This window comes from Gambusia affinis, linkage group LG12 (genome assembly GCF_019740435.1).
Source record: "Gambusia affinis linkage group LG12, SWU_Gaff_1.0, whole genome shotgun sequence".
NCBI lineage: Eukaryota > Metazoa > Chordata > Actinopteri > Cyprinodontiformes > Poeciliidae > Gambusia > Gambusia affinis.
Window position 1 is genome coordinate 19,895,003 of NC_057879.1, and position 15,498 is coordinate 19,910,500.

The 15,498-nt window shown below is 36.2% G+C and overlaps 1 protein-coding gene across 1 annotated transcript; it reads right to left on the reverse strand.

The window, feature by feature from the left end:
* Nucleotides 1-4,648: 4,648 nt before the first annotated feature.
* cplx4c (complexin 4c) lies at nucleotides 4,649-10,601 on the reverse strand. The gene is made up of 3 exons (XM_044134246.1): nucleotides 10,435-10,601; nucleotides 5,969-6,056; nucleotides 4,649-5,157 (listed from the first exon to the last, which is right to left on the reverse strand). The coding sequence occupies exons 1-3, from the start codon at nucleotides 10,599-10,601 to the stop codon at nucleotides 4,939-4,941; spliced, it is 474 nt and encodes a 157-aa protein (XP_043990181.1). The 3' UTR covers nucleotides 4,649-4,938.
* Nucleotides 10,602-15,498: the final 4,897 nt, after the last annotated feature.

Here is a 15,498-nt window from a genome sequence, read left to right on the forward strand (position 1 = left end):
CATGAGACACCAAAAAGCTGTCGGGGGAATGGTAGTAAAACCAGAGGCTTTAAGAGGTTTATTAATTGGAATCCTTCCCCTTTAAGAATGACTGACAGTTGTTTTCTGGTCAAGTAATTGCTCCAAATGTGTCCTGCTTTCAGCCCTCAGAGGGAGGCCGTTGCTAATGAAGCCTCAACAAAACTTTCTTTCAAAAACTCTATTGTTCGGAAGATAATGGCTTGTGTTCGGTGGTTGTTGTTTTTTTTTGATAATCCCTTCATTCTCAATAATGTTAGGGGGAAACAGACCCAAACTCATACTGTTTCATGTTAGGGGCGTCTTCATTTTTAACCTCATAATGGATGTTATGCAGCAAGTTATTATTCTATATCTTTACTTGACTTGTCAAAGCTTCTGAAATTACATGTTAGCAACAAGTTGTCTGCTTAATTCATGTTTTGCATCTTTTTTTTGCATGTTCTTCTTGTTAAGTTTAAAAAAAGTGTATATTTCAATAATTTATGTTTGTCAAGATTGTGTAAAAAGTCCATGTAGAGTTTAAAAGCCAGACTGTAGTTGTTCTTCTTTCATTGTACAGCCTGTAAGTTTCTCCTTTGCCAGCTGGCAGAACCAAAGCTGCCGCTACAGTAGGTGTTGCAGAGATCAAGCCCATCCTTAATGAGCCTAAAGACTTCACTAGGAGATTTCCTCTGACCTCACTCCCCCTACATGTAGATATATTTAGGAGCTCTTTGTACGTCATAAACAAAACCCCGACATGGAAAAATGGCACAGGATTTTTTTTTTCCAAACTGTATCCCCTTTCCTTACAAAAACATTATAACAACTAACAGGGTTAATTTATCTGTTTTTATTTGTAGATGTACCTCTTTCTTATTCTACTCTTATTCTGGTGAAGTAACCCTGCACAGTGACCAGTCTGGGCAGCTCAGTGACAACCAGTGGATGTTTGCATGTCTGCAGTCACTTTAAAGGTTAATCAACCAATTAAACCAATCAATTAACTCGTTATGCATATTTCTGGACTGTGACATGATCAGGATGGAAAATTTTCATCATCTAAGAAAAATTAAACGGTCAATATTTTTTGTTAGTTTGTTTGTGTTTTGCCAAAACCAAAAATTAAAATACATTTCTCCTTGCACATTTCAAACACGTTGAGTACAACAAGCAATTATTGTTTCCACATTTTGTGACAGGAGCTGCCTAGGAAATGCATTAACATCTCAGCGTCAGTGACATGTTTAAGCAGCTGAGCTGAGCTGAAATTTAAAAGCTAACAACTACTTAAAGGCCTGCCTCTACTCTGCTGCAGCAGACTGGATGCAGGTTAAGTGGCTTTGCGGCAACCACGTTTTCCGGGTTGTTGGTGTTACTTTCCAAGAACGTAGAGGTTGAAAAGCCTGATACGTTTGCCTTTGAACAAAAAGAAAGAACTCCAAGATGCGAGCACAGCAGGGGATTTGAAACCAAACACATTTAAACCATATGGCAATCATAAAGAAAGTCAGCTATTTTTGAGTGTCTCTAATGTGTTTCTTGACATCTTGTAGCAAAACAAATGCTTAAATTTAGCTTTTAAATAATTGTTTAATGAAATGGGTTTTTTCTGAAGGAAGAACAAACTTAATAAAATAAATCTCTTAAGAATTTTAGCACTAGAAATCTGAGATAATTGTGACTTGAATGCATTTTTATAAAACACCAGTTTTGATTTCCTAGTCAAAGTCATTCAATTGGTTTTAGATTTTACAGAACCAGCAGAAGCAAACCAACATTGGGCCCTGAGGTTCTGTGTCTCCGGGCCCATATTTATCGTATATTTTATTATATGATAAAATATTTGTCTTTGTCAGTTTGAATCAAAACTTTCTGTGATATTTGAGTGGCACTTTAAGCTCCCATTCTTACCTTTAAAACTATAATCCAATCTTAAATCAAATCAAATAAATGTTCTTATCATGCGTTACTCTTTAGCTTATTCCATCAACGACTAATATTTCCAATTAGCCCTGCGAGATGATTCTAATAGCACCCAAGTCATAGACAAGAAAAACTGATAATCATTTTATCACATTAATATATTAAAGCTGTCCCTCTTTGCTTGTTTCCCCATTATCCTAATTGAGTACAAATTGGTTAAGAGGGTGCACCACAGCTATCAAGCGCCTTACTTTTATCAGATGACAACGTAAGTCCCTTCGATCCTATTAGGAAGAAAGCAGCTAATGTTTAAAGACGCTGTGTCAGCTTACCAGGGGAAAGGGGGATGGTGAGCTGCAGAGGGAGGACAGGACACGACGGAAAGGGAGGGTTAGATCAGGTGGCGGTCCTGGAAAAACCCATTTTTACCCATCCTGCTGTCACCAGCGAGATGGGTAAAAATGACGGCTCAGCTTCATTCTTCACAAAACAGACAGAATTTAAAACGAAGAATCCAGAAGTAAGATATAATAACTCCTGTGATCCCTTCATAATCTGCATTTTCCTGTTGCTGCATCTAAATTTTGCCTGGTTACTGACACAAACTGGTGTTTCATACTCTGATTTAATGAGACAATTCAAAATAAAGCGCAGCTTAATTGTGATGTGTGAAGAAAACGAATGAATATTGAAAGTCTACCAGCTTGTGAAGCAACTTAAACTCGATCAGATTGGATGTAGGATGTTTGTGGACCACCAATTTTTCAGTCACGCCACAGATTCTCAGTTGGGGCTTTGACTGGGCCATTCTAGTACAGGAATATTGCTTGAACCAATCATGGAGAAGCAGTGTTTAGCATTCAGCGTCTATACACCACAAATCTGGAAAAAACAGCAAAACAGCTGAAACAAAGAGTTCCTTTAAATCCAGACTTAAAACACTCCTGTTTAGAGTTGCTTTTGAAACATTATAAATGAAACATTGATAAATATTCTGATGTGTAACAATGCCACCAGGCAAGATGTTATGTTTCAGTTTTTGACTGTTTTTCATGACTGTATTGGTGTTTTTATGATGTTAATCACTTTGAAATGCCTTGTTGCTGAAATGATTGACTGATATGAGACATTCTTTTACAGCCACTAACAAGTTTTCTTGGAGTTTTCTCCTGTTTTTGGCTCGTTCCATTGACTCTTCCAGCTTCCCTGTTGTGCTGAGAGCAGACGCGTAGTGTGTGTGTGGCTCTTTCTGTTGCTGCAGGGCAGGACTGATTGGCGCTGCTTCACCTGCTGCAGCTCATCTCCACTCATCATGAGGTTATGTTTAGGGAAAGGCAGGACTGATGAGGAAATGTTTTTTTGCATTTGTCTTCTTTTGCTCCTTATTATGCATCTGCAAGTTGCTACTTACCTCTTTGTTTTTTTGCTTTCTTTGCTTCAAATCTGAGCATCTGCTCTCATAAACAACTTAATAACTCGCCTTACAGATGCCAAAAAATAAAATATAATAAGCAAGAGGCCGAACTGAGAGGGCACAGTTTAGACATATGAAAAATAATATTGTACAGGTATAAAAGAAACTATGGAATAGTGAGATTAAAAGAACAATTTAAGTAAAAAAAATGAATACCTGTGTAGATGTAAAAGTTTATTGAGTTTGTTGGTTAGCTGCAGCTGAAATAGCATCAGTGTAGAAAGTTAACTGAAATGATGACGTCTTATCTGACCTTCTGCATGTTTGCTGTGTCCGGCTGAATGCCAAACTTTAAGTGGGACTTTTCCCAGTAAAGTGAAGTCTGGAGGCAAATAGTTGGATTTTATTTTGGGCTGTCAGATTACAAACACACATCCGGTATATTCAGAATTTTTTCTTTTTAGTAAATTGAATACTAATATATCTTGGAAAATTTCTGCCTCACTTTTTGTTGATGAGTAATAAAGAATCTGAAAAATATACATTGAAGTTTGTGGGAAATTTCCAACATTGTGAATATAGAAACAAACAGGAGAACCAGAGTGGAAATAAAACATCCAGGATTCATTTGACAACGAGGCATTCACAAAAAGCAAAGTATTAACTCCAACATTCAGATTTACCATTTTAAACCTTTTAACAGTTTTTCTATATAAATACAGCTCTGTAAAAAACTAAGAGCCCACTGCACTGAACCCCATTGAAAGCCTCCTGGTTATTCCAACAAATAACAACAAAGGAGTTTCTGAACTCTTCCTGAGTTAAAACATTAATGTTGTTGTTTCAATATAAACTTATTTTCTGTGCTTTATTTGAAGTCTGAAACCTTTTTTGTTATTTTGACAATTTCTCATTTTCTGCAAATAATTAAAAATTTTTTTCTTAGAATGTCATAGATATGTTATTATAGTAGTTCATAGAATAAAAGAACAATGTTCATTTTGCTCAAACATAAACCTTTGAAGAGTCAAATCAGAGAAAATTATCATTTAAAGTTTTTATTATTTCCAGAGCTGTATATGCATAACATTTATAATTTTGAGTAGAGGATATAAATCTTTTATTCTTCACATATCTTCCAGAAAAGCAGACATTTTTGTATTTTTACATGTTTATTTTGTTGTTATTGTTGTTGTATTTACTTATTATTACTCTTATAATTTTAACATTATACACATATATTTTTTCTTGTCTTTTCTTTTCATCAACTTATTTTATTATAACTTTTGTACAGCTCTCTGGCGCAGTTTTAAACCTGTTTTTAAAGAGTTATGTAAAAAACTTTGACATTGACATTGACAAACCTGGTGAGCATAAAACTTCTCTAATGTCTTTTTATATCCGTTTAAGAAGCATTTAAATGTTTCCCAGTGAAAGAAACGGAGACACTGGAATAAAGCCTCACATTGAAAACAAGAAACCTTTCTGTGAGGAAGCTGTCCAGAGCTGAGGCTGTTCTGTAAAACAAGTAAATAAAAAAAAGATGGTAAATTTAAATAATGAAGCTCGTCTGGGCGTGGCGCCTGTACTGCGGGCGTTCACATGAGGACACATTTCTCCTCCGCAGTCTGCCTGAGCTCGCTCACTCTGCTCTGGGCCTTGGTTTTCAGTTCGTCCAGGTCCATGTTTTGAAGCTTGTGGAGGAATGAATCGTTGGTCTCCTCCTCTTCCTCATCTTCGTCCACCATTTTGGCCAGTTCCTCCGGCAGGTCAACGTCGTCTCCGGCCATCTGAATCATGGCGCCGTCGAGAGCGCTCTGATCAAAAAGGCACCAAAAAGTGATAGCTGAATGGTTCAGTCGCAACTAAAATGTTTTTCACATCAAAGCAGATATTACATACACTTATAAATACAGTTATAATCTGAAGTTGACATATTTTCCATAAAAAACAAGATATTTTCTTCACACTGTGACATTAAGTTCACTTAAACTTACTAAAATTATTTTAGTAGCTTAATGATGAGAAGCAATTATTTTGAAAACTGCTTTCAGCTTTCTTTAAGTTTAAAGTTTACATAACCCCCTCAGTGTTTATTGGTTTGACTCATTTAACTCCAAATATTTGGAGTATTTGCTGTGATCTTTACTTCTCTCTTGTTGCGACATGCAAGCTCAGCTTGAGGGATTCCTGCATATTGATGCTGGGTTTGCTTAGATAGAAGACCTTCTTATTTTTTTGCCAATTTGAATAATAAAATGACTTTGCTTGACATGCAAAAAGTTGCCAGGCCAGGATTCAAATCTAAAACATTTGCAACAAGGCAGCATTGCTAACAAATCCACCATCCTGCAGCCTGCAATAAATGCTAGGCTTAATTAAAATGGACAAAACATTTGCAGAATTAAATTGGAAATGCAAAAACTTATAAGAGAATCAAGTCACCTCTATGGAGGATACATTTTCAGACAACTCCCAAATGTCACAACTTGTCATAAATAAAGTTTGTGATAGTTTGTCAGAAATAAAGAGCTAGAGTAAGTCATAATTTTTCTAGAATTTGCTTTTCATTTGAAACAATGCATTCAGATGTTAATAATTAAACAGAGAATGATTAGAGCTCCTCACATCTGGTAGTCGGTATTTATCTCTGAGTGCGACTCTCAGGTTTGCCCTCTCAGCCTTTTTTGTTGTAAAGTCTTTGTCTCGTTGAATCCTGCAGAACAGAAACACGACAGATGAGACAGACAGCTGAAGAACAAACTCTGACTCATAAAAATAACATCAACGTTTGCTTGTCAGTCTTTTTGTTTGTATTTCTTTACGGTGTTTCCTGTTACGCAGCTCATTGTGACAGTTATACATCCATAGCTTTCGTTCTCAAGAGCTGACATCCAAACATAGAAATGCATTGCAGGTATTGCAGCCAAGGGGCAAATTAAAAGGTTAATGGGTTGATGTAGCAGGTGGCGAGGAGAAAAGCCTTTCTTGTAAAGTGGTACCTCAGCACCAGCAGAATTACCATATGATAATGTTTGTTTTGAGGAAAAAGCAGCCCACACACTTCCTATCCGAGTTCATTTGATCTTGTTCTGGGTTCACCCTTTCCCCGTTCCTCCGGCTGGGGAAAGCGGCCGGAGGAATGGCTGTTTTCCCCAGCGGCCATTCCTCCGTTGTCCATTCCTTCATCCAATCTCTGGCTCAGTGAGATTGGATGAAGTGAATATATTTTCATCAGTTTTCAGGTTTTACTGGGAGTTCATAAAGTTTCTGTTCCATTGTTTGATAAGAGTTTGTGCCGCTTTAAGACATATATATGCTTTGATCGTATCCATTTTACTGCATCTCTGGCTGCATGTTTATGCTTGTTGTTCCTCCAGCTCAGCCTCCAGGCTTTCGCAGCCACTAACTTGTTTCTTTTTCAGGTCCAACATTTCTCCTACCAACTCTGACCAGCTTCTGCTTAGGTCAGGTGAGCTCATCAGGATGGCCAGCTCTGTCCTGCGAGGCCCACTGGACCCAGAGCATGCGGTGAGAGGTAGCAGGACTTTGGCTAAAATATCATCGCTGTTGGACAGCGTCTCCCATCCCTTGCATGAAGCTGCTGCAGAACTGGAAAGCTCCTTCAGTGACAGACTGCTGCATCCTGGGTGCACAAAGACGCATCATCACAGATCCTTTCTTCCAACAAGACTGCATAACTTTATAATTGGGTGTTTGCATCACTGCTGGTTTTTGCACCGTTTTTATTTCTCATCTGTTGTAAATTAAGGATGTCAAACTCATTTTTGTTTTGGACCAAATCAAGATCATGAATGTTTTTAAAAGGGCCGGTTGTGCCAGAATATATTGACAAAACCGTTTCACCAACTGCTAAAATGTCAATGAATTTGTAAAATTTAATATTATTGAACGTCTTTTCAGTTCTTCCAGGATTTGTGATTCTTTTTGTGATCTTTTGCAGTAAAAATTTACTTTACAAATTTTCTTTACAAATTTTTATCAGTGTCAATAAACAGTCAGTTTGATGGATTCTGTATGCTAATCAGTTTCTTCCTCCAGTTCTTGTGTGATTTGGAGATTTTGACTGTAGCCTTAAAATACCTTAAGTTTTAGTTGTGGTGTAAAGTGCTTCACAGCGCGACTCGGCTGTTCATAAGCTAGACGGTCATGAACTGACCTCCTGAATCCTGATTTGCCTCTCTGGACTCCCTGAATTGACGTCATTTGTGTTATTAGCCCAGTTCTGCAATAATGTCATTATCAGTGTTATATGTCAGTTTCCATGTTGTTAGATTTACCCTGTGTCTATTTAAGGGTGGTCCTCTCTGACCCTGCTTTAATAAGATTAGCTTCCACAAGAGCTACAGCTTGGCATAAATCCTCAGTTGCTTGATGTCCAGGTCAGGACTGTCCTCTCACCTCGCACGTCTGTGCCGTCAGGACACTGCCCACTTTTTCTCACACACAATTTTGGAGCAGATACTAAAGGTTCACAGTTTAGCATTGTTTATATGCTGCAAAAATAAAAAATAAAAAAGTTCATCACGACCAGCAGTTTCATCCATTTGGACTTTAATTTCATACATTTCTACAAAGCTTTTGTCTCAGTTATTACATACCAGTTTATTTCTGGTAATTTTTTTTTAAATTTAATTTATAGAGATGTATAGTCATATTTTATTAAACCCTGTATTATTTTACACATTATTCGACTGTTTTAATTCAAATTCAATTGAAAAAATACTTTATTGATCCCAAAGAATTTAATAATTTATGTTTATTTTTATCCACTGCAACACCCAGTCAACTTTTACAAGATATGAGAAGTTATGTCAAGCAAAAACAACAAAAAAAGTCAAAGTAAAAAACCTCCTTCTGATGGATTTTGTTGAATAGAGCCACATTTTCCTAGCAAAATTTTCTGTGGAATGTGACTCTAAAATATTAAAACCTGTCAAAGATTTCTTAGTAGAACAAAAATATTTGCAATAAATGCAGCTTTCTTTCAAATGCTGTTTGACTGCTGGATGGTGTTTACAAAGCAGAAATAAGGACAACTGTTGATATTTTTCCAGTAGTGCTGAAACTGTATCCACTGTGTGTGATATATGTAGGTATATTTATTGTTTAAACTATAAAACACGTCGTTTTAAGTTTTTTTAGAGGGCATCTCATGTATATGTGGATTTTAGCTATTTGGCCCTATGCTCACTTTTTCCATCAATTCTAAGGAACTATTTACTTGAAATAAGCCTCCATTTCATGCTAAAAGGTTACTTGTAAGTTAGTTTGTCTTTTTTCAAGTGTACTAAGATATTTGCACTAGAAACGAGACCAAAAATACTTGGTAAGATTTTATGTTTTTGCAGAGAAACCAATAAAGGTCAGAGATGGTGAAAGATGTCCTGCAGGATAAAGCTTTTTTAAATTTGCAAAGAAAGTCAGATAAAAATAAAAAAAACGACCAAAGAACATAAAAAAAAGGGACACAGTGATCAGAAACTAATTTCTTCTGTTGATTAATTAACTATCATCTTGGAGGAGTACATTTTGTGGATGACGTTTACAATAAAACCCAGGCCAGTGATTGAAAAGCAAAAAACAAAAGATAGAAAGAAAAATACATTTAATTAATACTTTTTTGTGAGGACACAAGGGTAAGTCATTTCTGACTTTCTCCTTTTCTCATTCGCAACAAGATCTTAACTTCATTACAAGTTGTCTTTCACCTAATTGGAGGTAACAAACAGTTCAGTGACAGATGAGAATGTAAGGTGATTAAATAATTATTGTTTTAAAGCACCCTGGCTAAGAGATGTGTTTAATGGTGGCTTCTGTCCTGACAGGTTATTACACACAAGCTTAATCTGCTTCTCTGTCTAATTTGAGCCAGGAGGAAATAAACCCCTACCTAAAGCTACCCGGTAAACCCAGCCCACATCCGTTGATGTCATACGTGCATCACAAGTGGCCTGGAGACACAGTTTAAAAAAGAACAGGCTTCACCTGATGAAAGGACATTTACATTCAGACAGTCACTGAGAAAAATAAATCTATTCCTTCATTTAAACAACATAACACGAGGTAGTAAACTTTAATTAACTAAAATGAGTCCAGAATGAGTTGAAAACTGCTCACTACTCTGACAAGCCCTGAAAATGTTTGCTTTGTTAAGTCAGGTTTACTTTTACATTAATAGTTTAATTCACCATTTTGTAGTAAATGAGTAAGATTGTATTTAATTAATAAGAGCAATGTTGTCCTGGCAACTGGCTTCTCACTGAGACAAGCTTGAAGTGCCGCAAAATGACCCGTGGAAAAAAGGAGATCAGTGTTCAGTTGGGTGAAATGATGAAAATGAAATGTTTTGGAGTGTTTATGGATAACACTCCAAAACACTTTGAAGCTTCTTCAGATGCAGAAAGAAGATTTCTGAGCAAAATGGAAGCCGAACATTGTGGAGCGCATTTTGTTTTTTTAATTAAAGCCTCTTCAGTCAAAGCCCTCCATTTTTCTGTTGCCCATCCTCCATAGTAAATTCATAATTTTGTGGCTTTAGAATGTTTCGTCTTTTTTATTGCACGTTTTTGTAAAGAGGATATACACTCCTGACTATTTACTTTAAGACAATACAGTAAGGAGGTGCATGCACATATAATATACAAGTGCATGCATATATAATATACAAGTATGCAATTTTTGTATTCAGATGTGTTCAGTTGACAGATGGTAGAATTGAACTACAAATCTTTGCCTCACAGTAACATCACACAGCAGAAACTAAATGCTCCAAATACATGCAGTATAAATCCTTCGTTATTAGTGATCAGGCTTTCCTCTAATTTTATTTGAGATGATGGAGAACCTTCTTTTATGTTGTTTTAAGACAATTTGTTTGAATTTTTCTGACTGTTGTCAGTCAGCTGAGAAAAGACTCTAATTGTATTTTACATTAAGAATGTTGCTATTTGACATTTTTGTTTAACTAAGTTAAGACAGCATTTCCTCCTGGGGAATGTACTGTTAATATTTTTGTTTTGTCACGATTTGTAATAAAAATATTGGTAATTTAAGTTTCTTTCTTTACTCACTTTTCTTCCACCAGCTGCTTCTGGTATTCCTCAAACTCCTCCCTGGACATGCCTTTGGACTCGGGAGTCTCTTTTTCATCTGCTCCAGCTTTGCTGCCCCCTTCGCCACCTCCATCAGCAAAACTCTTCAACTTACCGCCCAGCATTTGGTTCATGAGAAATGCCATAGCTTACAAAAATAGATTCTGACTCAGTATGTCTTGTAAAAAAGGAAAAAGATCTGACAGATTTATTTAATATTTTCAAATTAATAATTTATCTGATAGAGTTCCTCAGAGTACAAACATCTCAATTTGAAACCTTGCCCATAGTGTGCCATAATGATTAGAGTGTATCAATAACTTGTGGCTGAAGTAAAACCGCTAAAGAGCTTAGCTCATAATCGACAGGCTTCAGACAATGAAGAGTATTTACCTCGTCAACAAGAGACAGCAGGAGAGGAGCTCTGCATGTTAGATATGTTTTCTCATGTCTAAACCAGCACAGATCTTACACACATTGCAATGCATTCAGGTGAATATTAACCAGTAACATTTCTCTATTGCACAGAGGTCAAACTCGAGGTCCGGGGGCCAAATCTGGCCCACCGTAGCTTTTTATGTGGCCCTTTGGATCGAAATTCCATCAATAATTCCCTACAGTTTTTCACAAATTTGCAAAATTCATGCAGAATTCACACAAAATCAACAGATTCCTGCAATTTTTTCAGATTTTTACAGCAATTTTTTCTCCAAAGTGGCCAATAAAAGCGACCGCTGCCTCAGTCTTACTTTATGTCAAGTTATAGTCTGTAACCGATACTGCGATTAATAAAAAGTCACTTTTAAAGTCATACATTATGTGTAAATATCTTAAAAATTCATTACAGGTATTTCTAAATTAAAGATATCCAGCATTATTTAATTTTAAGAAACACTGAATCCTGAAGCAAACAGCTGTTTATTGATATTTTAAGGGTTTAACTGGTTTTAGCAGTACATTCTGGAACAACCTGCCCTTTAAGTTTTTAAGTAAATGTTATAAATGTCATAAGCTGTTAATTTGCTAACTGCAGCAGCTAACTCATTTATTTTAAATCCAGATTAGCTGGAGCTAAGGCTAACAACTAGTCAGAGAGGGGAGAAAAGCAAACATCTGAAAACAACTCCAGTCTCATAAACCTCATCACTGTTCATGAGACTGGGAAATTATTTAAATTGACCAATAATTAATGACAACGTGAAGAGAAGTAGGACATGCGCACCACTAATGATCTTCCTGTGTGAAACATCGGCAGAGACTGAAACATGTGAAGCTATTCTGGTTAGTGAAACTGTGAAAGAGCAAAATAGTTTGAAAATAGTTGTTAGTATTACCAAAAACACTTTACATATCCACATCATTTCTCAGAAAGATTGTTAGCAGTTCTTCTTCTTCAGTTTACATCCTTACATGACCATTTTCTTATGTGAAAATAACCAACTAGAGGCAATATTTTAACATCGTTTGAGTCTTTTAAGTGATTTTGTGATTTTCAATTTAACACCACATTTTATTTTTCTGATACTTGAGTCAAACATAATTGCAGCAAATGTTGTCTTATAGCAAACTGAAAGAGAAAACAGATTCATATTCAGTTATGTAGATCTAAATGTTATCAATGTAAATCCAATGCAAACAGATTTTCCCATTTGGGTCGAGTCCAGAAGCCATCCTGGTTCACAAACATGTTTTTTGTTTAATTAACCCTGTGGCTCACTGACAGACTGAAGTAAACAGAGCTGAGCTGGACTGAACACAGGAAGCTGTTAGATGCTTAAATCGCCCTGATCCGCTCCACCGTCCAGTCCGTCCCATTCATTGTTCTGCTCCTATACTCTGAGTGGGTCGCTGTGGTTTCAGCACTGCGCTGACCCGAAACCTCTGTAACTAACACAAAACTAATAAGGCTCAAAATGTTAACCATGTATGACCCAGGATTGACTAATTACAGCGGATTTGTTGTAGATATTCTGCCCTGTGGAATCAATCCAAACTGTTGAGACGATTATCAAAAATGACAACACTATTTTTATAGTGTAAAAATCATATTTTATCAGATGGAACCAAGATTTTTTTTTTTTTACACAAATCCACTCAAACCGTGTAAAGCTTGTTTTAAATCAATTTCTCATGAGAAAAATGTCTTTTTATTTCCATCATTCCCTTGTTTGCATGTCTAAATAAGCTCTTAAAAACTGGTTTTACAGTCAGGAACTTCACCCACACGTAGCGGCATGTGGGTGAAGTTTTGCGTATTTACACAAACGAACCTCTTTTCTGTGAACTCTGACCTGTGTTTGTTCTGTGATTTAAGTCATGTGGGTGGTAACTAGAGCAAACATGACACACAGCAGCATTTAAGTGGCTGGAAAAGTTACACAGTTTGCTTGTCTTCCCTGATCTCAGCAAATCAGATTAAATGTGTTTTTATTTGTAAAAATGAAATAAGTATAACTTCTCTGATTAAGTGACTTCTAAAGGCATTTGGAAGTCCTTTAGAGGTATCAGCATAAATTATTTGTAAACCATTTTGCAACCATGAATCACTTTCCTCCCATTTGACAAGAATAGTGGTACTTTGTGTCAAATAAAATTATTAGAAAATATAATAAATTGGTGTTTTTAACAAGACCAAATGCAAAGAGTTAAGTTATATGTCTACTCTGCACTGTAAAACATTAGAAGGTGGTTTAACCTGAAAATGAAAGTCCTTATTCTGCCTTGAAAATGCAATTTAAGTCAACAAGAAAATTGTTTTGGTTTTAACTCAGAAATTAAAGTTCTTAAAGTTGATTTAACAAACAGACACAAGTTGTCTAAACATTGTTTTTTAAGTTCATGAATGTTGAATGTGAGTTTTAAATTGCATGAATAAATTTGTGCATGATCTGATAATGAATTTTATTAAGCTTCTCAATGAATTCAGTCCAAAAACATTTAGTGTAAACAGGACATTATCCTCAAAATTTAAAATAAACATTTACCTTAGTAACACACAAGAGTCAGATCAATCTAACACACTTCCATCTCAGGATACAAAAACATGCTGCTAAGCATTCTGGGAAATATTTCCCACTCCTCTTTTTTCCTTCTTTCAGTTTTTTTAAGTGCTAACCTAAAAACTCCAGTTTATTCAATACTTAGTAAAAAGTTAACACAACTAACAGGTGTAAGTTTGTCTTTCACAAACATTTAGTGGATCTTTAGGGAGTTTTAACAGTGGCAGGTCATTTTGACCCCAGGTCAACAGGGCGGTTAATACATAACTGTGCTGACGTTAACATGTATTAAATGTGCCACTTAGTATCTGAGCAGGAGGATCTATTTGTTCTCACGGTGAAACAAAAAAAAAAAAGACAAACCTGTTTGTCGTTTTTCATTATTACAGTATGTACCCAAATCAAGCTGAATTTGCAAGTCTCTACTTTCTGGTTTTACCTTATTACCACAAAACCAGATAAAACTCTTTTATGAGGTGTCTGACCTTCAGCTGGTAATGCTTTTTTTTGTCGCCATATTAACTCAGAATCCCACCAGAAGTAATAGCTCCAATGCTGTGATCAAGCCGCACGTTTTGATACCACTTTTGTAGGGGTCCATTCAGCGGTTCGAGCCGCATTAACGGTAACAGGTGCATAACAATAGGTTCCTGCCATTGCTTTGCATGGCAGGCCCCAAATAACAATAGGTTCCTGCCATTGCTTTGCATGGCAGGCCCCAATTATCTAACTCACTTTTGCACTTTGTTTGTGGTGGGGTCATTCAGGTTTCAAAAACCAGTAAAAATCTGTAAATACTAACTGGTTCTTTGCATTTCAGGCATGTCAAATGAAGACAGGAGGGCTTTTGGGAAAAATCGGGCTGCGAACCTTCATCTACTACTTGGTAACCATGGTTACGGCTGCATTCACTGGCATTTCCCTGGCAGTTCTCATCAAACCGGGGAAATCCATCCAGGCGTGCTTCAGCGCCCTCTGCTGGCAGAAAAGAGGCTCTGCAGAGTGTGGATGCTTTCCTGGATCTCATCAGGTATGAATAAAAGAAAACTGATCCTGTTTTGTTTTGTTTTGTTTTGTTTTGTTTTGTTTTGTTTTGTTTTGTTTTGTTTTGTTTTGTTTTGTTTTGTTTTGTTTTGTTTTGTTTTGTTTTGTTTTGTTTTGTTTTGTTTTGTTTTGTTTTGTTTAGCATACTTGATAAAGAATCACCCTCACATGTATTTATTTCTTGCAGAAACAGGATCCCCTCAAATCTGGGGGAAGCTTGTTTCAGAAAAGTAAGACGGTTCTGATTAGTTTAAATATGTAATGTCATTAAGTACTAATTGGTAAAAATGTTATTCAGTATAGAACAATATATCACAGCAAGGAATCTGCAATAAATCATCTAGCAATAGGTAATGTGACTAACAAAAGTGAGTATTTTCCCTTCTAAATAATATTATTCAAGCTGAAGAAACACTTTTCTAAACCCTTATACTATTTAAAACTTATCAATCCAGTAATTGCATCAGGCTTTATTTCTATTTGTTAGAACAGGGTAAAGTCCTTCCAGTAACAATTTATCTGCATTTTGTCTCCAAATGGCTCAACAGACACAAAATATCATTAGAACAGCATCACTTATATACAAAGGTCTCACTTTAACATAAATATACAATGTATTTCTTAAATACTCACTTGTCAGGCATTTTACTCAAGTAAGAGTAGCTGTATTTCATAATAATATTTGTCGTGGCGATTGTTTGTCAAACCAAACATCCAACAAAAGTTCCTCAAGCCACTAAGAAGCACTGGGGTCCAGTTTCTGTACGCAGGCAAAAGAAGATTTAACATCCAAACTTGTTGATTATTCAGGAAGGTTTATTTGTTCTTTCCAGCAACAATTACAGAGTTCAAACTTTCCTTTGTTCTCATTCTGTCAATCTTACTCTGCTCTCTTGCTCTGCTCTCTTGCTCTGCTCTCTTGCTCTGCTCTCTTGCTCTGGTAAAAACCATAAGCCCCAAACCCAAATGCCTGCTGGTCCTTTACCAGGCCCCTATACTT